Source organism: Schistocerca gregaria, chromosome 1, assembly GCF_023897955.1.
Source record: "Schistocerca gregaria isolate iqSchGreg1 chromosome 1, iqSchGreg1.2, whole genome shotgun sequence".
Lineage (NCBI taxonomy): Eukaryota > Metazoa > Arthropoda > Insecta > Orthoptera > Acrididae > Schistocerca > Schistocerca gregaria.
Genome location: NC_064920.1, coordinates 628,674,601 through 628,700,985, shown reverse-complemented (window position 1 = coordinate 628,700,985; position 26,385 = coordinate 628,674,601). Strand labels below are relative to the sequence as shown.

Below are 26,385 nucleotides of genomic sequence, written 5' to 3'. Positions count from 1 at the left end.
GAACTTTTCCCTTTGCACAAACACCCATTCTCTGTAAACTGTTTATACCAACGTTTAATACACCACCTATCAGGAGGTTTTAAATCCATACTTCGTTCGAAATGCACGCTGAACAACTGTCGTCGATTCACTTCTGCCGTACTCAATAACACAAAAAGCTTTCTGTTGAGTGATCGCCATCTTAGCATCAACTGACGCTGACGCCTAGTCAACGGCGCCTCAAGCGAACAAATGTACATCTAAATGAAACTTTATAGCTCCCTTAATTCGCCGACAGATAGTGCTTAGCTCTGCCTTTTGTCGTTGCAGAGTTTTAAATTCCTAAAGTTGTGGTATTCTTTTTGAATCACCCTGTATAATTCCACTTCTTCCTGTGGAGTCCCACAACAAAATTTACACACTTAATGCCAAATATGTTACTGAGGAGACACTGCACAGCTCGGATACTATCTGTCTATCTAATAGTTCAAATGTATACCAAAATTACATGAAGTACTCATTATCTTCAATTGTTTTTCTCTAACAATATTTTATTTTTATATCCGTTCTATTACACTTTAATTATAAACAAAAGTTTCTATTTTTTGTTCGATCCTTAATCATTTGTTGTTCGCTGGATAACACTTTACTCTTCAGGAGTCTGGCATTACTATACTTTCATACCCATCTTGCTGGGAGTAGCTTAAATTATTAAAAATCTCCATTTTTTCTCAGGTGGCTGTCACAGATTGTTTCTTTTGTGCAGTCTATTTAGCTAATTAATTTAATATGTGTTTTTGCTTACCTCTGCTTCATTTGCTTATATGAGCTTTAGTATTGCAACATTTTTCTGTAATAACATTACGAAAAAACCGCTAAAAGTGTCCTTTTTTTAACTTCAAGTATGTCTTCTGTTCCTTTCAAATACAAATTTAGTACTTCCATTCAGCAGCATTACAGGAAGTACTCTTGTTCTCATCATTCTACCATTAACCATTTCTGAATGAGGAGTGAAGTATGTATATAAGCTGACTGAAACTGCTGCAACATCTATGAGTCACATAGGCTAGTCAGCAAAACTATGGCATTAACATTCTGGTTCAATGTATAGTACCCAGATACAGTTTTAATGCAGGAAGTTTAGCTTTAATTGATGAAATTTAGAATGAGCAGAGCAGTAGCTTGTTTGTGCTTTTGTAAACACATGAAGTATCATCCGACAGTTCACTGTGTCAGATGTACACACATCTTTGTGTCAACAGTGGTAGCTGAGGCAAGGCACGTAGGTGTATGGGTCTTTGTCCAACTTAAGAAGACAAGTTATTTTTCAAAGACAATAGGTAGTAGGATGGAGTGTTCTGGATGGTTGAATGGCATCAAAGGTACTTAAAAAAAGGTGGGCCAAACATCAGAATGATAAAGTTACAGTTTTGATAAGGGATTTATGAGTAAAACTCAATAGAAACCTATGTCCCACTAACGTAAATAGTAATGTTGAGATCACAGTATTTCTACCAAAACGGTGTACTAACACCACTCTCCCCTCCACCAACTAGACAAAAACTGCAATCGAGAAACGTGCGTGAAAATAAGTGAGCTTTTCACCCAAACCTTACTGGACGGCATCTAATACTTGATAAATAAATAAATACGAAAATTCCAGTAACACGGCTTCATCGCCTATGTTCTATCAATTCATGTCTAGCTATGTGTATGACAGATAGCAACTGGCACTGTGTGTGTGTGTGTGTGTGTGTGTGTGTGTGTGTGAACGCGCGCAACTGCTGCCTTATTTTCCCCTTTAGTTCAAGCATTTACACCCTAAAAATGACATCTCCATAGGCTAGCTAAACCGTCGTGTAGTTCAGCCCGCACTGTGGATACGAATTATCAATTTATTTTCATGGCGACGTGTGTTGCGTGACGTGTCGTGAGATGAAGTGGGGCCGGGACGGGGTGATATATGGCTGGCTATAGGTTGCTCGCCCGTCTACAGCCTACGTGCCTCGGCGCACAGACGCACTGGGTCTCTCTTTACACACGACTCACTCCACCAGTCACTATGACGTAACGTGTATGTAGCTTGTTTGTGTGGAGCTCTGCCGCTTCAGTGCGGTCCCCATGTAATCAAGCTTCCCGGTACAGAAGTTTGCCACCAGTATCTACTTCGACGTTCCTTTTACCGCTGTGTTTCCACACAAAGGAAACTGCCGTGAAATTCTGCATATCTATGGATGCATTCGCGGTAATCATATTTCATTACGCAATAATGAAGTGTGAAAATTACATTGTTTCGCCGCCGTCTTCGTCACGCTTAGTAAGGAGGTGCCAAAGTGCAACTTCCATTTACAGTAAAGTTTTCTTCTTAGCCCTCAGAATCAAGTTCCTAAAGTCGATACCGACAATGTGCACACTTACCAACTGCTTTTTTTGCTTTACACCACAGTAGCATTAATAGCATTTTGGTCTCATTTTGTACATATTAGAATTTATCGTGAGAATAGTTAAAACTTAAGGACTGTGTAAATGCATAAATATGGTACAATTATGGCCACCACAAAGAATAAAACAAAAAATAACCATGAAGCCTAATGTGCCTGATTCATTGCAAATATAGGCATAACAATATGCTTACACAAATATGCACTTTAATTATCCAAAGAATGTCTCAAAATGAGTTAATGAGACAATAAAATGAAATCTGTTAACCTGATGGCATGATTAAATATTGCGTGCAACATTTTCACTACACATGACCTTTACTCTCTATTGACACTTTGTGGTGTGGATAAAATTACCTGATTAACACCTGTTCAAAGAGGAGTGTCCAATTTCCTTCTTGGCTTGTTTTACATTATCTTTGAAGATGGGGAAAATGTTGAGGCAAATTGTATTTTGAAGGTGGAACAAAGAAGAAATTTACACTGTTTTACAAGGAACACCCTCATCTCAAATAGAATGACAGATAAATGTTACCCTAACCAAGCAAGCACCTTGTCATCTCCCTAAATAAAACAAACACATTCAACTGCGGGAACATCAATACCACAACACACAAGTGAATGTAAGGTACACACTATACAGGACCCAGGAAAGCTTTAAATGAATGCATGCCAAATTTTCCACAAAATGGTAATTAAAGCATTTCTTTACTGAAGCTTACAGCAGCTAGTCAATATTCAGACATCACAATATGTACTTTATTTTATTAATTAAACCCATACTAAGACAAAAAATCAAAATGAACTACATATATTCTTTTCAGGAAATACAGGGTGTCCCAGAAGGAATCGTCGGCATCGAGGATAGAAAGAAAGCAAAAGAGTCTAGTGCACCTGGGCTCTGAAATACATACCTTAAGAGACTATACACTTGTTCAATAGAAGGGATGCATTTCACAACTGCAAAGATGAAAAAGTGCTCACAGGTCATAAGATATACATTTATCCCTGAATATTGACCATTCCTTACGGGACACACTGTATAGTAATAGAAACAAAATTCTCTCTTTCTATGTCAATAGAGAAAACAACTTTTCTGTGTTAAAAAGCTACAAACAACATATAGTTAACTGTTCATTTATTCTTAAGTTAACACTTTGGCCTGCTGGTAATTATTTCAAAATGTCATTCACTTGTATGTAATGTCAGTCTTCCTGTAGTCTTACTTCATGCTCATTCAGGATGGAAAAGTGTTTTTTTTTTTTTGTGGTTGGCACTTTTGTGGAGACAATTCAATTGTTTTGGCATAGTTACACAGTGGCCTGACTTTCCCAAAATGAAATCTACGTGCTCTTACAATGTGTCTACTCCAGTTTGAGAGCACTAAGTTTCCATCTTCTAAGTCATTTCCTGACAATTTCTTCTGTTGGCTTCTTTAAGGAAATGACTCTTTTTGTCTCTGATTTCAAGACTTCATATTAAATTATCTATTGTGCTCCTTGTGACATTACAATTAATCTTTTTCTGAATTGTCTCTCTTTCCACAAAGACTGTGTGAGTGTAAGTTCGGAGTAAGATAAAGAGTCACTATATAATCATTGAACCAGAAATGTGCACGCAACATTTGGTGTTCAGAAAACACCACCAGCTACATCAACAAATGCAAGGTGGTGATGAAAGACCTAACTCAATGCTCCCAAAAAACATATACAGCTGAGAATTAAATGCAAGGACAAAAACATATCAGTTGTGCTTTTATTCATAAACTATTGCAGTTCTAGTATTGATATACAATATGTTAAGATGCTACGACTATGGCTGATGCTCTGCAATTATCACCCCAAAAACTGAAGAATCTTGCCTCAAGCTCTATGAGGGCATTTGGCATACTAGTGCTCTACAAACTAATGCACAAACAGAAGATTATTTCTCTGTGTAATATACATACAAACAAGGTGTTCCTACTTTCCTGAAGTTTCGCTATACAGTCATCTGCAATAAACTGCCAAGTGATAATATATTTTCCAATTATGAAGGCCACAAGTTGTCAGCTTGTTGCTATACTTTTCAATGAGAAAGTGAAATATTATAATTGTAAAACTGAGTTTTTCCATATTGTAGCGAGACGTTACAATTATGACCCATGGAACATGGAAATAACTAACTAATTATTTAAAATATAATGTAATTAGATAAAAAATCTACTCATCCAGTGGTGGCAGGAGAACATGCATATAAATATATTGAAATTTGCAAGCTTTCAGACCCAGTGGCTCCTCCTAGCAGACTGGTTGAAGGGGAAGGGAGAAGCACGAAGAAAAGGGACTGGTGTGGTTTAGGAAATTGAGGGAGTTCAGAAAAGTCACCTAGAACATCAGGTCAGGCGAGACAGGATGAAAAAGGAAAACAGATTGTTGGAGATGGCAACTGCCAAGACTTGAAAACCTAAGAGCTTAAAGGTGGAAGATAGGGTAATGTTCAAGACAGAGATTACTGACAAAACATCATGCACGAGTTAGAGTGGAAAGCTAAGTGCACTGTACGTGGTAGCGATCGAGGGTGAAAAATAGACAGGTCAGAAAGTAAAATATGTGGAAAACTAAGAGGGACTGAAGAAAGAAATAGTTACTTAGAAGAAATGCTGAGATCACAGATATTAACATAAATTCAGGCCAGGTACCACCTGTGGAGTTCTGAGAAACTTGTGGCTGGGGAAAAAAATCCAGGTACCACATGTGATAAGTCAGGCACTGAGAGTGTGCTCTGCAAAAGGAAACTGTATTGCCAGTATACACCCTCTGTCTACTCATCCAAACTGATAACTTAGTGGTATCCATGCCAATGTAAAAGACTAAAAAGTGTTTACAGAACAGTTGATGCATGATGTGTTGTTTTACAGTTGGTTAGTATACCAATTATAGGCCTGGTATAATTGCTTGCAGGAGAGTGTGTAGGGTGTCCTACAGCAAGGACAGCCACAGGGGTAGGAGTCATAGTGTTAACTAATTATTCACGTGGAAGGTAAAGCCAAACTGAAGGACCAAATATTGAATAGCACTAAAGATTGCCAAATATATTAAAGTCTAGTAACAGATGAAGTTGAACTGCCCTTGCTAATCATGAGGGATGGAGTAGGGGGGGGGGGGGGGGAGGAGATATTAGCACATCAGAAAAAAAGTGTTCATGAAGACAATTTTCTTCAAGAGGTCAAACACATTTATGGGGGAAAAGTAACAAACTGAGGTAAACAATAATTACTGCACGTCATAACTTTTGAGAACATTCACATTAAATAATGATATCACACACTTGTGTCATACAATACATTGCTGTTTCAAAAGGCACCACTTGTAAGTTTTTAACATTGGCAAATAGTTTTCATGACAATAACACCATAATGAAAAATTTCCCCGTCCTGGCTCCATGTACACAATGTTCAAACTTAAGTAAACTGTCACACCTCAAGTATCTTTCCCTTCACCTAGTGAACACAGCTGACCAGTTGTTTTCAGTTAAAACAACTAGACCACTGAAATTTTCTAGCAGATTCAAACTGTTGCCGGAAAAGGACTTAACGTGGGATCATTACCTTTCACAGGCCAGTGCTCTACTAACTGAGGTATCCAAGCATTACTCATGATCCTTCCTCACAGCTTTACTTCTGCCAGTACCTCATCTTCTAACTTCATACTTTAAGGAAGGTCTCCCCAAGAAACTTGCTAGACTAGCAGTCCTAGATGAGAGGCTACGGCGAAGACATGGTTTAGCAACGCCCTGGGGGGGGGGGGGGGGGGGGGGGGGGGGGAGTTTTCCAGACCTAATATTTCACTCTGAGGCATAGTGTGAGTTGATATGAAGCTTCCTGGCAGACTGGCAGATTAAAATGGTGTGCCAGACCAGGACTCAAACCAGAGACCTTTGCCTTTCATGGGAAAGTGCTCTACCAATTGAGCTACCGAAGCACAACTCACAACCCGAACTCACAGATTTATTTACACCCTTACCTGATCGCGTACCCTCAAAACTTCACAGAAGTTGTTCTGCTGTGAGATCGAGTTGTAAATCGTGCTCGAGTTGCTCAGATGGTAGAGCATTTGTCCACAAAGTGCAAAGGTCCCAGGTTCGAGCCATAATTTGACACACCATCTTAATCTGCCAAGAAGTTTCATATTAGTACACGCTCCACTGCAGAGAGAAAAATTCATAATGGGAACTATATCACTGACTATAGACCGTCATCTGTTATCTGATATCTGTCGTGCACCACTACAATGTTGCCACAATTGATGTCACCTGTTTCTCAGTTAAAGAACTATATGTGAGATGTATTAAACATTTGATGAGTAATTGTTTTCTAAACCACTACTTTAACCCTGTGCAAGCTGTTTCTATATCACAATCATTGGTTTTGCTAATTCATGCCTAAAACCTAATCCAAGCCTATTACAATACGAATCAGTCTATAACAAGAACCAAAATCCCAAATGCATGCCTTCAGTACCACCTCACTGCTTAGTACATACCAGAAACTAAAGTCAATACTTTTGTAGCATACCCTATCTATGTAAGCAACTTTTGAGGAACTATGATCCAGTACATCTACATCTACATCTACATCCATACTCCGCAAGCCACCTGACGGTGTGTGGCGGAGGGTACCCTGAGTACCTCTATCGGTTCTCCCTTCTATTCCAGTCTCGTATTGTACGTGGAAAGAAGGATTGTCGGTATGCTTCTGTGTGGGCTCTAATCTCTCTGATTTTATCCTCATGGTCTCTTCGCGAGATATACGTAGGAGGGAGCAATATACTGCTTGACTCTTCGGTGAAGGTATGTTCTCGAAACTTTAACAAAAGCCCGTACCGAGCTACTGAGCGTCTCTCCTGCAGAGTCTTCCACTGGAGTTTATCTATCATCTCCGTAACGCTTTCGGAATTACTAAATGATCCTGTAACGAAGCGCGCTGCTCTCCGTTGGATCTTCTCTATCTCTTCTATCAACCCTACCTGGTGCGGATCCCACACTGCTGAGCAGTATTCAAGCATTGGGCGAACAAGCGTACTGTAACCTACTTCCTTTGTTGTCGGATTGCATTTCCTTAAGATTCTTCCAATGAATCTCAGTCTGGCATCTGCTTTACCGACGATCAACACAAAGAGAGGAAGAAGGAATCAAAGGAACCTACTGGTCTGAAAGATAGGAGTCCTATGTCCTACTTTGCGTGTAATACATGCAGTACTGGTAATTACACTTCTAGAAGGTCTCCACAGAAACTGTAATTTAAAAGACCTAAAAATATCAGTAGCACAATATGATACTTTTACTATATTATCATTACTGTAACACTCCCATCAAGTACAACCGTGCAGTTTTTATGAATGACTTGTCTTCATGATCTATGCCTCTTATTTTTCAGTGTATCACAATTAGAAATAAACCTTTCTCGATTGCATGCTCTGAAATATTTATAAACACCTACGAGGAACATTATTCTTCTTTACATTATCATAAATCTGTAATTAAATGTTCTGGATTTCGGTAATGGCAATTTCTGCACACACTGTGTACCCTCTATGTTGGTACGTAACAGTTGTGCCACTGTAAACTTTTTGGTGCCACCTGATTTTTGCAATTAATGTCAATTACTTTTACAATTGGAAATGCTTCAAATATACACAATAGTGTAATGATATTTTAACTCTTCAAAGAAGAACAACTGTTCATACACCGACAGAGCCATTAAGCAGGTATACAAAATAAGGCAACTTCAATAAAGATTCTCAAGTTTATTCTATTTCCATTCTATTCTGTTCTCGGCGTTGAGAAAGTTAGTTCTTTCAGTGTTTTGTTTACGTCACTAGCCTATTTGGAGGGACAAAAATGTACTGCTTGTTCACAAAGTTTTCACTTAGGAGATTGATGAAAGTTGGGATACCGACTGTCAGCTTTGATCCATGATATCATCCAGATGGTGGACACCCCTATTTCAAGTGTATTTAATACAGCAACTAGATCATACATTACATCCATGAACAAACATCAACAACACGAGAAATATCAAACTCCAGCAACAGAATGAACCTAACGGGACAACTGTGGGCAGTAGAGGATTTTGTGCAGGGACAAATTAATACAAAATAATAACAATCACACCACCATTCTAAAACAAATATTAACCCAAAAATGGTGCACATGAAATCCTCAACAATCGACCCAACTAAAAAAAAAGCACCACTGGTAGTATTTATGTCACTTGACCTTTTAACTCAAATTAAGACAGTAATACCAGGAAACCACACACAACTGAAAAGCCCAGTACTGCAAATTTCACTTTACCTATAAAGCTCAAATGATGACAGCAATACCAATAATCCATATGCAATCAGTTCTGCAAATTTTGCTTGACCTGTACAGCTCAAACAAAGCCCACGATTTCAAGAACTTACACACAATTTAAAAATATGCTACAACAAATTTTGCTTAATCTGTATTGCTCAAACAAAGACAGTGATACTAGGATCCCACACACAAATCAAAAATCTGGCACCACAAATTTCAATTGACCTTTGTACCTCAAACAAATCTCTCAATGCCAACAACACACAACCAGCAGAACTAACTATTATAAAAGACTAACAAAACCTAAATAATTTATACGCTCTCCACAATGGCCACAACTATAAACTACTAAATATGAATGTCAGCCATCAACACAAATTGCAGAATCATTAAAAACTGCTCCAATAAAAATTTCAACAATATTATGGAAAGGACTGATTGCTTCTCACCGTATAGAGGAGATGTTGAGTAAAAAAAAAACACCCCCATGCACCAACCCACCTACTTGCACACACAAGCACTGTCTCTGGTCACTGAAGCTGGACTCAGTGGCCAGAGATAGTGATCATGAGAGTGAGAGAGTTGAGCTTGTGTGAACATACAAGTTTTTCTACTAGTATCATCCAATAATTAAAGAGACAAATTGGTCTGAGGAAAAAACTGTTAGTAGGGCAAGTTTGGTACTTTTATGGCTTTAAGTTGGCATCACTGGGATGAGCTTTGATCAGCTGATGAATCAATATTGTTTTGTTTATAACCTTAAAAATACATCTCAAGATGGCGTGTTTGCTTGAAAAATCCACATTAGTTGAACAACATTCTGTTATTCGTTTTTACTTGCTGAAGGTGAGAAACCAGTGAACATATATGGTAGAATGTCTAAAGTTAAGGGTGAAGTTTGTATGATCTGTGCAAATTTTTACAAGTGGGTAGAACAGTTCAAAAATAATTGCCACTCAGTGACTCCCGAAGATCGTTCTGGATGACCAGTTGCAGTTTCAACTCGCTCACTTGAAAGTTGAATTAATGACATTATTTGTGCCGAACGCCACATGACTGTGGAAATGATAGTTGATAAGGTTCAAGTTAGTACTGGTACAGTTCAACACAATATCTGTAACAAGCTGAAGTACTGCAAAACACGTCCTCATATTCCGTATTTCTAGATTTCCGGAAAGCTTTTGACACCGTTCCTCACAAGCGACTTCTAATCAAGCTGCGGACCTATGGGGTATCGTCTCAGTTGTGCGACTGGATTCGTGATTTCCTGTCAGGAAGGTCGCAGTTCGTAGTAATAGACGGCAAATCATCGAGTAAAACTGAAGTGATATCAGGTGTTCCCCAGGGAAGCGTCCTGGGACCTCTACTGTTCCTGATCTATATAAATGACCTGGGTGACAATCTGAGCAGTTCTCTTAGACTGTTCGCAGATGATGCTGTAATTTACCGTCTAGTAAAGTCATCCGAAGACCAGTATCAGCTGCAAAGCGATTTAGAAAAGATTGCTGTATGGTGTGTCAGGTGGCAGTTGACGCTAAATAACGAAAAGTGTGAGATGATCCACATGAGTTCCAAAAGAAATCCGTTGGAATTCGATTACTCGATAAATAGTACAATTCTCAAGGCTGTCAATTCAACTAAGTACCTGGGTGTTAAAATTACAAACAACTTCAGTTGGAAGGACCACATAGATAATATTGTCGGGAAGGCGAGCCAAAGGTTGCGTTTCATTGGCAGGACACTTAGAAGATGCAACAAGTCCACTAAAGAGACAGCTTACACTACACTCGTTCGTCCTCTGTTAGAATATTGCTGCGCGGTGTGGGATCCTTACCAGGTGGGATTGACGGAGGACATCGAGAGGGTGCAAAGAAGGGCAGCTCGTTTTGTATTATTGCGTTATAGGGGAGAGAGTGTGGCAGATATGATACACGAGTTGGGATGGAAGTCATTACAGCATAGACGTTTTTCGTCGCGGCGAGAGCTTTTTACGAAATTTCAGTCACCAACTTTCTCTTCCGAATGCGAAAATATTTTGTTGAGCCCAACCTACATAGGAAGGAATGATCATCAAAATAAAATAAGAGAAATCAGAGCTCGAACAGAAAGGTTTAGGTGTTCGTTTTTCCCGCTCGCTGTTCGGGAGTGGAATAGTAGAGAGATAGTATGATTGTGGTTCGATGAACCCTCTGCCAAGCACTTAAATGTGAATTGCAGAGTAGTCATGTAGATGTATTGCTCAATTAACCCGTGAAACCATCGGCAAAATGGGCTGGGAAGAACTACCTCATCCCTCTTTGAGTCCTGATCTTGCACCTAAAGATTCCCCTTTGCTTGGTGGACTGAAGAGGTTCTAGGACAATGAGGACGTGAAAAAGTTTGTGGGACATTGGTTCAAACATAAAGATAGAATACTTCGCAGTTGAAATAAAAAAGCTTGTAGCCCGCTGGAACAAGTGTGTAAGTGTTGAAAGGGATTATGTTGGCTGTCTGTAACTCACGTTTTTCCATCCTGGATTTTCCGTGATTTGATTTTATCCAACATAAACTTCAATACCCATGTCTTAAAGAAAATTATGAAACAAATCAACACTCTCATGTGCGGACATGTGCAGACACACACACACACACACACACACACAACCACTACTGAAACGTAATTAAAACCCCATCTACACTCGCATTTCAGAAACAAGAACTTGTCAATTTAATAGTCTGTTCACTGGTGATACTTCACACATTCTGCCATAGAACTGGAAAGAATTAACTGCTGGTGCCATATTGTCGCCCCTAGTAGCAACCAACCAACTACTAGTAAATTTCATTGTAAGATCCACACTTCGTACAAAAAATAAAAGAAAAATGAAGAAAAAACCTTTCTAACAATACACCAACTAACAATCTCATAACTGAAAACAAATCAGTAGGGAATGCATAATGACATTACAACTACTCATTGGCAATGCAGCAAAAACAAAATTCCCAAAACACTAGGTAATATGCAGCACTAAGCCCAATGCCACAATAACATCACTCAAAAATAATTTATAAATATCTCATACTAGAGTGCCTTACTCCAACGTGTCCTCTGCAAATGCAATTCATTTCACAAGCACATGTCTCAATGGCATCACACAACAACACAGTTACATCATGAGTCAAAGTGAACATGTGGTAGGATAGCTTTCGGTTGACCCTACCCGAGTAATACATAAGGATACTAAGGAATCAATGTTGTACATACAATTGTTTGTAGGGCTAACTGTTTCCAGAGGATGAGCAACATGATCAATTCAAAAATGAAATATGATGCAGACAACAGAATGTTCCGAAATAAAATTTCCCCATTAATAGTAGTATAGATTTATTCCAATCGATGTCTTTTCCTATGAAGAACCCCTCTAATGCCATGCATATTACTCCCTGGTGTCTTAACACATGATTCTCATTTTGTTCCTCCTCCTAGTCAATGTTGTGCCCCAGGCATACATTTTCAGAAATTTATTTCTCAAATTACAATCTATGTTTAATATTTGTTAACATTTTTTACAAGGAGTGATTCCTATTGCTGCTCCTTGTGTAATTGCTTCATCCATGCATTATTTTTCTTCCAAAGCAGCAAAATTCTTTCACTTTGTCTACTACATGGTCCTGAATTGTGACGTTCAGTTTTTCACTAAAGCGATTTCTGCTACTGCTCCAAATTTTTGTATATTTTTTTTCCCATTTCATATTGTGTGGCCAGCATACTGTTTGTGCCATTCAACAGGTCTTTTAATTCTTTCCCCCCTTTCATAGATAATGTCAATGGCAGCAAATCTAATTTTTCTACCTTTCACCATAAATTTTAATCCCAATTCTGAATGCTATATTTCCATTGATATTACTTACAAAATATTTTCAAAAGCTCTGCTGTATCAACAAATGGCTGCTCTCTAAGGATATATAATTGTATTGCAACACTACGCAATATTGAGGTAGCCAGCCCATATTTTATAGTGACATATTTTTGTATTTGGTCCTCAAATGAGGTAAAAGCCTTAGGTTATAATTACTTATTATCGCACTGTGCACGTATCTTAATTTAAATTCTGAATCTCTCCTCCATATGTTAAACTGAATGAGAAGTGCACTACTGTTCATGCTAATCAGTCCATTAATAGAACCTCAAGTTCAATGCTACACATATCATTCACCTGAGAGTAGTATGCCAGATAAGGAGAAGGATGGTTACAATTGCTTTCAGAAAGGGAGTCTGAGGTAGGAAGCATCCTTCCACATGCCTACAGTGATTAAGGAGAAACTGAAGTTATGATGCGGTCAGTCCACATCAAATGAACGAAATGAATGTACTTCATCATGATGGACATTTATTTTTGTGTACACCACCTGTGTGCTTGAAAAATTAAGTTATTCACGAGTAGCTTCACATATTTGTAAAAATGGTATTAACAAAATGTCAATTTGGTTTTCAGAAAGGGTTTTGAACAGAAAATACTTTCACTGATCAAATATTAAATGCTCTGAATAACCTATCATCACCCATCCGATTATTTTGGGATCCCTCAGAGGCTTCTGACAGTGTGAATTATGAAATTCTTCTAGATAAGCGTAAGCACTGTGGTATAAGAGAGATAGTGCACAAATGGTTTAATTCATACTGAACTGTAAGAATGTAGAAGGCAGAAATTAACAGTACAGATAGTCTGCAAAAATCAGCAGAGACCTCTAACTGGGGAGGTATCAAGAATGGTGTCCCGCTGGCTTCAGTCTTGGGTCCCTTATCGTACTTCATATACAGTAATGATTTGCCACTCTATAATCTTGAAGGTGTAAAGCTAGTTCTTTTTGTTGATGGTACAAGTATAATAATCACACCCAACAAACAAGAATTAGCTGAGGAAACTGTAAATAATGTCTTACAGAAAATTATTAAGTGATTCTCTGCAAATAGACTCACTAAATTTTGAAAAACATAGTATATACTATTCTGTATAGTAAATGGCAAAAAACCATTGGTAAATATAGATTTTGGACATTGGTGAGAAATTGAATTGGAAGAAACACTTTGATGACTGCTGGAGTGGTTACTTTTAGCCACTTATGCTATTAGGGTTATTGCAAATTTTGGTGATAAACATGTCAGTAAATTCGTCTAATGCCTATTTTCATTTACTGCTTTCATATGGCATCATATTTTGGGGCCCTTCAGCATTAAGAGAAAAGTATTCATTGCACAAAAGCATGTAATAAGAATGTTTGCTGGAGCCCACCGAAGATCACCTTGAAAACATTTATTTAAGGAAGTCTGAATATTCACAGTCCCTTCACAATATGTATATTCACTTAAGAAATTTGTTATTAATAAACATCCCAATTCAAAAATAATAGCAAGTGCATAGCTACAACACTAGAAGAAAGGATGATCTTTACTATTCTGGGTTAAATCTGACTTTGGCACAGAGAGAAGTCAATTATGTTGCCACAAAAATCTTGTCAAGTATGACAGACAGCCAACCAACATTTCAGAACAAATTAAAAGAATTTATAATTGACAACTCCTACACAACAGTTGAATTTTCAAATATAAAGTAATAAAAAAGGTAATATACATACTTTTTGTGTAATGAGAAATTACGTTAAACTGACACATTCCACACTGCTATGAAATTTCATATCCATGATCTATTGATCAAATATTAATGTAATATATATGTAACCTCGGACTAATGAAAAAAATTCATATGCTTTTGAAGCATCGATAATTTGTTTATTCATATATGAAGAAATGGAGATAGCTCATATTTCTGAGTGCTTTGCTGAATATATATGGTTAGCATACATCAAGAACTATGGCTTAATTCAGATATTGGAATGAGAGTGTAGTACTACAAGACTCTTGGATGCCTTCTGCATTATTGAGTAAGGGCAGTAATTTCATTTCACTTTTCTAGTATTCCTCTGTCATACATAATTACAAAGATTAGTAAAATATGTCTGCTTAATAAGGCACCTAAAACATTCTTTATTACTTGCAACACACTGAGTAGTAGTTAATAATGAAAGGAGATAGGTATAACATCCTTCTACATCAGAGTACATGATCACAATATATTACTTTTACTAGAAAATTGTGTGCAATCAGCTGTAGTGCATGTTGGTAATGTGCTGTCATTATCCTGAGCTCAGCTCTTCACTCATCATCATGGAAAGATGCCAACACAATTTTTCAGGTAGACTGAGTGAAGGAGATGAAGACTTGTGTAGGTCCTAAGTGCAAGTTTACAGGCCTGGTGTCAGTTTCTGTGCGGGCTGGAGTTAGTGCAAGGGGAACAGCAACATATCTGTGGTCCAGCAGCCACTAGCAGATGCCTTTAGTGTGTGTACAATGAACTGCAAAATTATAATTTAAATTGGCCTTCTCAAACTTTGTTTAGGAGTAAGTCTTGACAGTACCCGAAGTCCAATGCATGCACTTTTACCACACATTGTGGCAAAACAGCGCCATTCTTCATCAACATCGAAATCAATTTTGTGATTGTACATACTGACATCTTTTTGTGTGTGCCTTCGCTGGAAGCCTAGTGATATGACTAACTTTTATCATTATAGACTGACGAGTAGTTTTTAGCAAAATCATAAGTTTTGAGACCTTGGGCCTCTTAAATTATCCAGAGAAATGGTTTGCCTTGCCGCTGGACGCTATGGTCAATTATTTTCAAAAGCAGCTTCAGTGACTACTTATTTTATGTTACCAGCAAGTACCTAAATGAATTAACAATGTTAAGAATATCTCTCCACTCATAATACATGCAATAATACCTATGAACACTACCAAATGAAAAACAGTAGAATACAAGCTACAATAACCATTCCTTGCAATACGGACCATTGGCAAGGAACCCCTTGAGGAGTGTGAAGTCACAACAGGCTCCCCACGTACCATGCAACCACAATGTTAGCTGCTAATGACAACAGGGGAAGGGACTGGAACTGTCCAATGGTGAACACAGCATCAGAATACAGAGTGTAGCTGACCTGCTTAGTCAACAAGTATCTCACAACAGTGTTACAGTGCTAGTGGTACTGATACAAGCAGAACAATGGCAATGATAAATAAAGTTAATACCGCATTATATCTACAACAAAAGTTGACAAAATTGACATTTCATCAGAAAGGAACCCAAGGAATTTCACAGAGTGAGAAAGAAGTGGCAGATAATGTACCAGTGTTTCTGAAAGATGGTTCAGTGGAACATATGAGATGTATACACCTGACTCTGCGGACGATGTACACGAGGAGTAAGGCGACAACACTGTCGAACAGGAAGAGGCAAATCCAGTATCCAGCGAAATGTAGTAAAGGACAGTCATTGTAGGAGGAGAGAGTACTAAACATAATTACATGAATGGCAGATCACCTGAAGCACAGGAAAAAAAAGAACAGATTTCAAGTAAGTCATAGCAATAAGACTATTTAATGCACGAGAAAAACTACAGATGTTAAAGGAAAGACAAGGTGTACTTGTTCAAAAACTGGTGTTTATGCATTTAAAGGTTGCTCGATACTATTTACAGGATACACACGGTAGGGAGCTACTACATTATACACATCAAACTGCATGTGACATAGATTACAGTGATTTCAAGACATGCTGTGGGTGGTTGCATAACTTCAAACAGTACTACAGAACTGGACGGCATAAGATGACAAAATTTCAAACAAAGCATCAACTTTATGCACAGCACATTGTGGAATCAGCGCAAAAAATTTGTAGATGAGTTAAACAAACTTATCCTATTGTTTGGTAAGGAATTTCTTTTCAGCTGCAGCAATCAGGATTTGAAGGGGAACTGTAGATGAAAGTAACCATGGAAATCAGACGTAGCAAGAGCGAGTTACATCAAGATCAACTAACATCAATGCAATAATGCATTCACATTCAATTATACTTACTTCTAATCTGGATGGTAAATTTGCTAGAAAGTTATTTACTGTGCTGCAAGAAACTGGAGATGCTCTGCCCCCTACGATTCTCTCTCTTCTATGTGATCTTGCAAGGGCAAAAGGGAATATTTACATCACAGGTGGCCTGAGTGGGAAAATGGGTGTACGAGAACTACAACTATGGTATGAGCACTGCTTCTGTCCAATAGCTGTTCAAAATAATTTTTGATCGATTCATGGTCAATCCAGTCCTTTGATCGATTCCTGGTTTGTGTATAAAAATCATACTTGTTTAGAGTAAACAAAAGGTGTGTGACATTGCAGTTCATACTGCCTGGAATCATTGGACGAATTCACCCTCTGGATGTCTGCTTTTTCTGTGGCTATAAAACATTATCTCCAGCTACACCTTACAAGGTAGTCAGTTTCACAATAAGCTCCACAACAGACTTTTCATATTTTATTGCATGCCATCACATTCCACGTGTTCTCAGCATCATGTTAAACCAATATCATTCTATATGCATTCATTAAGAGTGGATATCCAACTGAACGTCCTGCATGGTTTATAACTCCCAAGGAGTTACCCTTTGATCTTGACAGTACAAACCTTTGTGATCACTGTGGGGTGCCATTTTACCATTTGGTGTTTGTGGTGCAAGTTAATGGTTTGTTTTTAAGACTTCTTGAATGTTGAAAATGTCCATTTTGTGAAATTTAACACATATGTCCCACATAAGGTTGATCTCTGCATCCCCAGACACTCATTTTCTGTTGCTCTCCATATGCACACAGTGAATCACTGTCAGCTAATGTTTTTCTGTCATAATTGTTAACACAACACCTTCAATGAGCGTTACTAAAGACTGAACATGTGACCTCGCACTCAATAGGATTTCCCGTAAGAAACTTGTAGTACACTGTTGTAGGCCCTATTTACACAATTTTTCCCTTCACTCCACCCTTTCTCCATCTCCAAATTTTGTCAAGGCAAAGCAAATTATAAGAAACAGATTTTCCCAAGAAAGAAAAACAGGCTTTTTTGAGATTTTGAAAAACCAATTTCTTTGCAAGAGTCAATTTCACTGTAGTGTAATGGAGTACTTAATTAAATTAATGCACAGTTCAAGAACTTTAAGGACAATGAGTACACTCAACATTTTTAAAATTTGCTAAATTTTCTTATTTTGAAACCCAGAAACCAGAAATTGGCATGGTCAAAAGCCATTAGGGTATGCACAATTTGTTAACTGCAAAAGTAAAGTCAAATAAAAACAGAAATTTTGGACATCAAGGTCCAAAAATTAACCAAAATTGGCTGACCTGATGGACTGTTGGGAATTTGAGGTCAACTGTCCCAAATAAGAATTTCAGTGTCTTAAACACGGCCTTACATATGGCTAGGTGAAAGTTTGCTCCAACTGTCAGTTCATGGAGGGGGGAAAAAACAGGACAATATGTAAGAAATATTCCTTAACCACCAATATGGTTGGTACACTTTTGTACAATTTATATATCATGGGAATGCATGGCAAACAATATAATAAGGACTTTGAGTACAATTTGTAGTAGGCCCTACTGAATTGTCACCCACGCACATTTAACTATCCTTAAATCTCATCATGAGAGCCTTTAGGGATTTGGAAAGAGTCAATACACTCATTCCATTATTACTTGCATGGATTCTCAAGGGCAAAGGCGAAGACGACGAAGAAAAAAAATTAACTACTTGAAGAAATCTACAATTTTTCCCGGTAACAGTCTATGTATTTGGTTTGAAATTTTATATGTTTCAGGAAACAATTAGGATTATATGAATATGCATTAGAGTTAATCCTTACCTTTGTTCTCCCGTTGATAACGTAATGACCCATCTTCCCGTTATTGCTCATTTTATTTGCGAGCATTATAACAGCATCAACTTTACTTATAAGAGTTCCTATGTTTTTGCAGGAGCTTTCTTTGCCATCAATCCAAGTTATCTGGTCTCCACGAATAGTTTTTAAGTCATTTTTACCTTTGTTACTAACTAGCTGACCATCCTTAAACATTCCTGAACTATACATACCAATAACTTCTGACAAGACTGCCATTCCTAGCTCCTCTCCCAAAAAATTGTCCACAACACACACACCGTAAGCATCCATGTCTCTTATAACATTTCGCGACACCTCCTCGAGGATTCCCTGTTGATCTCTATTTGTTCTATGAAGAAACGGTGGACCGTCAGTTAAACTGACTTCCGGAAAAGACCTATATCCATTAGTATTTGTTGAAGCTGCATACCCCGCGTCTTGAACTGGCATATTAGTTACACTGGCTAAACTGTTATCCACAGAATTACTTGAAGAGGAGTCTTCAAAATCGAATGTAGGGCTTAAAATTTCAGTTCTGGCACTAAGAATTTCGGTTTCCGAGCTACCTTCGTACGTAATAGGACTTGTGTTCCAGCCTGCCAATGAATGATCTTCTCTACTCTCCCGTGCCCAGTTTCCAATTCCACTGCGAGGGATTTCTGCATTCGGCGATGAAATTATTCCTTGATGTATCGCAGCTCCTGAATTGACAGCGCTGTTTTGAAGACAAAATGTCTTATGCTTTTTCCAGTGCTTGGTTTGATGATCCTTCGAGCAATAGTAAACACTTCTGCACCGTGAGCATCGGAGAACACGATCACTTGCCCCACAAAGCTCGCAGTTTGTGGATGTACTCATTTCTTCACTATAACACGCAAAATTTACGCCGACATGACTCTTCCCTTCATTTTTTCCCCTTTTTTTAGGCTCGGACTACGCAGATAGATGTTCAGCTGGAAGTTCTTAGGTAAATGTCCAGCTGCACACGAATTAAACAATAATCACAATAAAATATTTAAACAGCACTAAAATATTTTTTGTCGCACAAAATAAAAAAATACTCTATATTCTACAAAGAAACGAGTTTCTACTTTCACATCACATCACTCTCCACAGTGTCTAAGATCTATGCAATAAGCAGCGATGACACACCAAACATCACAAGTCCTAGTTCGCCGGGGTATAGAAATTTATATTTTTTCGCTACAGGCTCCTCCTGCCTAATTTTGGGTTAGGATTCCAATTTAAAATTAATTTCACTTTAAACGGTACGTGTAATATTATTTTCAAATCGTTGTTTATCCTATATGACTATGGGGTGAAATATATACATCACTGTTCAATGGAGTATTAAATATTTATCATTAAGAAATTAATTAGTTGAAGCCGGGAGTACACGATTTTGAATTCTTTGTTCCAGTGTTGTTTAAGTGTTGTCAACTAAATGGTGTCGTATCTTTGGTACCATCCACCCAAGGGGAAACTATGTGCAATTATCTCTGTCGTTGATTCGTGTTTAGTGATATCGACGCAGGAACTGCGGATAATAATACTGTGAAAAGTATTTGCTGAGAAGAAATGGCCACTGATAGTGAAAAAAGAAAGCTTGTAGATCTGCGTGTAGTAGATTTACGTTGTGAACTGGAAAAACGTGGGTTGGACAAGACCGGCGTGAAGTCGGTCCTGATTCAGAGATTGCAGAAGGTGAGTGAAGTATGGCGTCATTGGATTCAAATTTTGTTGTGAACTTCCACTAATTCAGTTTGCTCCTTTTTTTAAATTTTAAGGTCCTGAAAGAGGAAGGACATGATCCAGAGGAATATACCTTTGAGTCAGAAAAGAAGACGCCTAAGAAGACTTCTAGTAAGTATATATATGCTTGAATTTCCATACTGTGCAGCGTAAAATGGCGATCATGTCGGTAGTAAATGTTACTAAATTAAAGTCAAGGATGGTTTGACTTCTTGCACTTGCAACAGAACATTTGCACCTATAGTTTTAAATAGTTGGCTTACTTGGCGTGTCCGATTGCATCACGTTCTGGTCGTGTTATCGGCGCGATAGTGGGCGACCACGCTCCCTTCTTTTCCCCAAATAGTGGGGACAGACAGAAATCGGGCATAGATTTTGGTCTGTTACGGTAACTGTAAGATCAGTATCGTAGTCAGAAAGTTGTTTGTTACCAAAATTTGCAGCATACATAATTCAGTTGTACTTATAAATGAATAAAACTGCAAGAAAAACTCAATGAGTACAGAAACAAGAATAATTTGGCACATCAGGTTTGGTAAACTCTTGGACCATGGGGAAAATTGTTTTGTTTTCCTGGTTTGAAATCTGACTGATAAGGGTTAGTGGTGCGCTGACCACTTGCTCTATGTAACGTAACATTCCATGAAACCATTGGCAGGTCTTCATTGCAGCAAATGAATTTAAAGATGTTCCACATTTTGTGTTAAAATATTGCGAATTTCCATGGCTGTTGGGAAGGAAAAAAATGTTACACAGCTCATATTAGAATATTGTGTATTCAGCTAAATCTGATTAGACTTACTTTAATCCAGATCTACTATGTGTACAGTGTAACTACTAACAGGTTGCATCTAATAACAAAATATTTTATTCGAATTCTATAGTGTAACAAGATAGTAAATCCTATATTTGAATGCTTATATTGGTGTAGTGCAAACTAAGATTGGGGACGATAATAGTTTATTAAAGGTATGTCTACCCAATGCCTCTTTCATTGCGCACACGGGAATAAAAGGACCTGCCTAAAAATTTAAAATTTGTGGGAAGAACGCATGTATGCATGGGTGGTTTCATGTCCACATGTTGCCTCATTGTGAAGCAGTCTGCAGAAGAAAGACACAACAAAATTTTAGATTTTCTCCTTGGGAGATTGTAGGGATAAGGCCAAAATTAAATTTAGTTGGCTAATTATCGACTTGCATACTCGTTTGAATTATTTGGCCCTCAATTCAAAACAAAGCATTTCAACTGTGTCAAATTTATAAGTTGTAATGTGCAATAACTGTAATTTATTATTTGATTGTTTTATACCTCTTTTGACTGTGGGAAATCCCCGAGCTTTTGATTATTAGAATATTTTGTTTCCATGGAATATTAAAATTAATATCTGTAAGCACTCTCCTCATATATTGCACTAATTAAGATTCATTCCATATCCATGCAACCCTGTTGCATACTGGATCAGCGAAACACACGTAAATAATTGAAAGTAAAAGTGATCAGTTCCTGAAACTGACAATTATGTAGAGGTTAATTTACTTCCAATGCATCATTTGCATTCAGTCATGAATGATTAACATCCTCAGAATCGACAAATTTGGGAATATGATAAATGCCAGAATCCACTAGAATAGAGGTTGTGGTTTTCAGATTCGTATTTTATGCATCATCGATGTGCTGCATTTTTATTGGTAGAGCTGCACATACCCATCATTTCTTTTGTTTAGATGTCAGGCTCCTCAGTTATTGTTCTTTTAAGTCACAATAGCATGAAATTTGTTCAGCATTCATATAAACTTTTCGTAAATGTTTTCATTGCACTTCTCAGTTTTCTTGCTTAGAGGCTTATGGTGTCTTATTCTGTACAGAAATATGATCGGATACTTTTTATCTAATACATGATGCTCAGAGCAACACCTCGTGCATTTTTAATCTAATCTTGATAAGTGAAGTTTCACACAACTTTTTCGGTGTCTGTAATCACCTATAAACTTCCGTATGCATCTTTTACAGTAACAGACATTATTGCATATAAATCGCCTTATAGCATCACCTCAACACAAACATACTCGTAAGGGTGCTCTATGTACGGCCTCCATTTCCAGAAAATTATGCGGGCACAGATGCATGTGCATAGTTGCATTGTTGGAGTTTATGTGCTTGTGCAAAGCTGAATACAAAGACGTTCTGTGGGTGCACCTTAATTTTGATAGGTTTGGTAGTCAACAGTTCTAAATAAAGTAGTAAGGTCATTCCGTGTCAAGTGGACTGCTTTTCAGTGTCTCAGCTTGACCCTTTGTGAGTGTAATGAAATTTGAGTAAGTTCGACAATGCCTTGGGTGGAGGTGTATGAAATTTCATATTTATTTCTCTAGATTTCATTTCTATCCATTTTCATAAATAGGGATTCAAAGTTCACACCCCTTATGCACATTCTTAAATGTGAGCTTTGAATAATTTTCGTGAAAGGTACTCCTCACTTGCAAGCATCTACTTTGTGTAATTTAACAATTTTTGTGCTGAATGTTACTAATTAGATTTTTAAATACCCCTGGTGACAGCTGAACTACTTCAAGAAGTGACAGATAATTTATTAACCAGCCAGGAATTTGTGATCCGACACTGCCGTGTTCTTGTACTTTTTGTTCTATAGCCTCTGTCCTCTCTCTAGATCTATCCACAGTGAAGTGTGTAGCAGAGGGTGTGTCACATTGTAAAAGTTATTAGGTTTTCTTCATGTTCCATTAATTTATAGTGTGTGAGAAGAATGATTGTTCGAAAGTCTCACGATCCCTACACGAGTTCTACATAGGATGTTTCAGTATATGCCTAGAGCCATCATTAAAACCTGGTTCTTGAAACATTAATAGACTTCCCTGGGATGGCTTATGTCTATCTTCAAGAGTCGTCCAGTTCAGTTTCTTCAGTATCTCTGTGACACCCTCCCACTGAACAGGCATGTGACCATTCGTGCCACCCTTTTCTGTATACACTCAATATCCCCTGATAGTCCTATGTGCTATGGGTCCCACACACTGGAGCAATATTCTAAAATCGGATGCATGAGTGATTTGTAGTCTGATAACACTTCCCCTGTATTCTACCAATAAACTGAAGTCTACTACCTGCCTTACACATGATTGAGTCTATGTGATCATTACATTTTTTACTGCTACAAAGTGTTACACACAGGTATTTGTAAGAGTTGGTAGATTCCAACTGTGAATCACTGGTAATATAATCATAGGACACTTTTTTTTAATATTTATTTAGTGATGTTCACAGATTCACATTGTACAGCAAGTTGTCAGTCTTGACACCATTTTGAAATCTTATCAATATTGACTGTATATTGCAGCTTGTTTCAGACAGTACTTCATCATAAATAATTGCTTCATCTCCAAATTGTCTGAGGTTACTATTAATATTGCCGGCAAGGTCATTAATATAAAACATGAAGAGCAAAGGTCCCAACACACTTCCCTTGGGCATACCTGATGTTACTTTTACTTCTGATGATGACTCTACATCAAAGATAACATGTTATGTTCTCCCTACCAAAAAGTCCTCAATCTAGTCACAAATTTCATTTGATAACCCATATGATTGTATTTTTGATAATAAGCTTAGGTGTTGTACTGTGTCAAATTCTTTTCGGAAATCAGGAGATACTGCTGCTACTTGACAGACTGTCTTGATCCAAAGCTTTCGGTATGCCATACGAGAAAAGTGCATGTTGTTTCACAAGATCGATATGCTTGGACCTCATGCAGGTTGGCATTGAGGTCATTATGTTTGAGCTTAGTGTGTGTTTTAAGATTCTGCAACAAATCATTTTCAAGGATATTGGACAGTAGTTTTGTGGACGTCTTCTACAACCCTCTTGTAAACAAGTGTGACCTGTGCTTTTTTCCTCTCTCCAGGACACTGTGGTTTGTTCAGGGGTTGTGTGATAGGTTATAGTTAGAAGAGGGACTAACTAGAGTGCAAATTAAATATAGAATCTGATGGGGATTCATCGGGCCCTGGAGCTTTGTTTAGTTTTAACGATTTCTGATGTGTCTGAACACCACTGATACTTACACTTACTTCACTCATCTTTTGTGTTACGAGCATTAAATGGGGCAATTCTCCTGGGTTTTCCTTTGTAAAGGAATGTTTGAAAACTGAAGCAAGATCTCACTTTTGCTTCTGTACCTCAATGTGAGTTCCTATCTCATTAGCGATTGACTAGATGTAACTTTGGTGCAGCTAACAACCTTCACATATGAACAAAATTTCTTCTAGTTTTGTGACAGGTTGTTTGACAGTATACTATTACTGTAGTCACTGAAGGTTCCATATATTGCCCTCTTGACAGCCAAACTTGTTTCATTCGTCATCTATCTGTTTTGTTTTACATCTATTATGTAGTAGTCTGTTTCTTTAGAAGTTTGCTTATGTCATGGAGGATCCCTTCCATTATCAACTGTTCTACTGGGTTCATATCTATCCAGTGCATGGTCAACTGTTCTTTAAGACTGGAGCCATAGTTCCTCTACATGCTCCTGCTCTGTGTTGAAAGTTTCAAGTTCCTCTTCGAGAAGTGACACTATTGTTTTTGTATCTAGTCTACTGAATATGTATATCTTTCTTCCTATTGTACGTATTCTTTGTACTTTGATAATCATTGTTGTCGCAACTGCATCATTGTCAGTGATACAAGTTTTGATGTGGACATCCTCAGATCAGGTCTATTTGTTGCCATTAAATCAAATGTATTTCTTTCATGAGTGATGTTCTGAACTATCTGTTCTAGGAAGTTCTCAGAGAAGGCATTTAGTAATGTTTCACAGTATATCTTACTACACCCACCACTAACAAAACTGTAATTTTCCCAATTGATTGTTGGATCATTAAAGTTCCTACCATTGATTACAGTATAATTGCGGAACTTACATAGAAGTGAACTGTGATTTCCTCTAAATTATATGGTTACGTCGGGAGCTTTGTCTGGTGGCTGATAGAAGGAAGAAATTACCATTTTTATGCCCACCCTTCGTGCCGAGTCTTACCAAGTCAATCTCACATTCAGCTTCAATTTCTATCTTGCTAGATTGGAGTTTCTTGTCTACTGTGTCAAATATGCCACCCCTATTTCTTATTTGCCTATCCAACAGTGGAAAATCTGGGATGGAATGTACAATATTATGAAAAGGAAAGTTGTCACTCATGATGTAGTGAAGATACTGTTACACAAAGGCATAACAAAAGACTGTCACAAATAAATAAAGCTTTCGGTCATAAGGCTTTCATCTAAAACACACACACACACACACACACACACACACACACACACACACACACACACACACAAGCAGACATTTGTAAAGGCAAAGACTTGCTGCCCAGCCCTGCGGATCCTCCACCTGGCTGCTGCTGTGTACATTCTCCGACAATGCGCGCAACGCGCGCCACTGATCACACTCGAGCCTAAGGCCACCAGTGCTCCACTGACACCAGGATGCCCTGTGGTTGAGATGAACTCGTCACTTGGAGCCCCAGTACGGGCATGCCCACGGAGTTGCGTCACCATGAGGTCAGCTTCCGACACCTGCTGCACCGGTGGCTGGGAAGCAGTCAGTCGCGAGGTCCCGTCATGGATGGACCATGCGACGTGGGGCCGGGTTGCCACGAAGGCCAGGTGTCAGTTCCCGGCAGTGCCTGTGACCAAGACCGTGCTGTGGCCGGTCCTGCTGGAAGTTCTTGCTGTAGTTAGTTAGCCATGGCGCTGACCGAACTCTGGCCGATCTCCAGACCTGAAGTTGTCTTTTGGTGGCGAACGGATGACTCCTGTGAGTTGGAACAGACTTCCGGAATCGTCACCTACAAAGATTGAACATTCGGACATGGACCACGTCCGTCCTCAGATCCAAACTGCTTCCTAATGGCTTCTGTCTGTTGCTGCCTGTGATCCACTATTTGTCTGGCAGGAGGACGTTTTTTCACTCGGTGGTAGCTTTTTGTTATTACTCTCGCAGTATATTGCAGCATAACTTAGCGTGCTGGCCTCACTTCCCCTTACTCAGCA

General features: G+C 38.3%; 2 protein-coding genes across 3 annotated transcripts in view; one reads left to right on the top strand and one right to left on the bottom strand.

Annotated features, from left to right (window-relative positions):
- LOC126359850 (egl nine homolog 1) overlaps positions 1 to 20,003 on the bottom strand; it is a 61,665-nt gene extending 41,662 nt beyond the window's left edge. Inside the window, exon 1 of the mRNA XM_050007661.1 lies at positions 18,549 to 20,003. Coding sequence (XP_049863618.1) covers positions 18,549 to 19,421 — 873 coding nt within the window. The 5' untranslated portion in view covers positions 19,422 to 20,003. The remainder of the gene's footprint in view (positions 1 to 18,548) is intronic.
- Positions 19,987 to 26,385, top strand: part of LOC126359790 (scaffold attachment factor B2-like) — a 128,100-nt gene continuing 121,701 nt past the window's right edge. The window contains exons 1-2 of one of the 2 annotated variants that reach the window (XM_050007657.1): positions 19,987 to 20,267; positions 20,351 to 20,426. In XM_050007657.1, coding sequence (XP_049863614.1) covers positions 20,142 to 20,267; positions 20,351 to 20,426 — 202 coding nt within the window. In that variant the 5' untranslated portion in view covers positions 19,987 to 20,141. The remainder of the gene's footprint in view (positions 20,268 to 20,350; positions 20,427 to 26,385) is intronic. The other variant, XM_050007658.1, reaches the window with a different exon arrangement.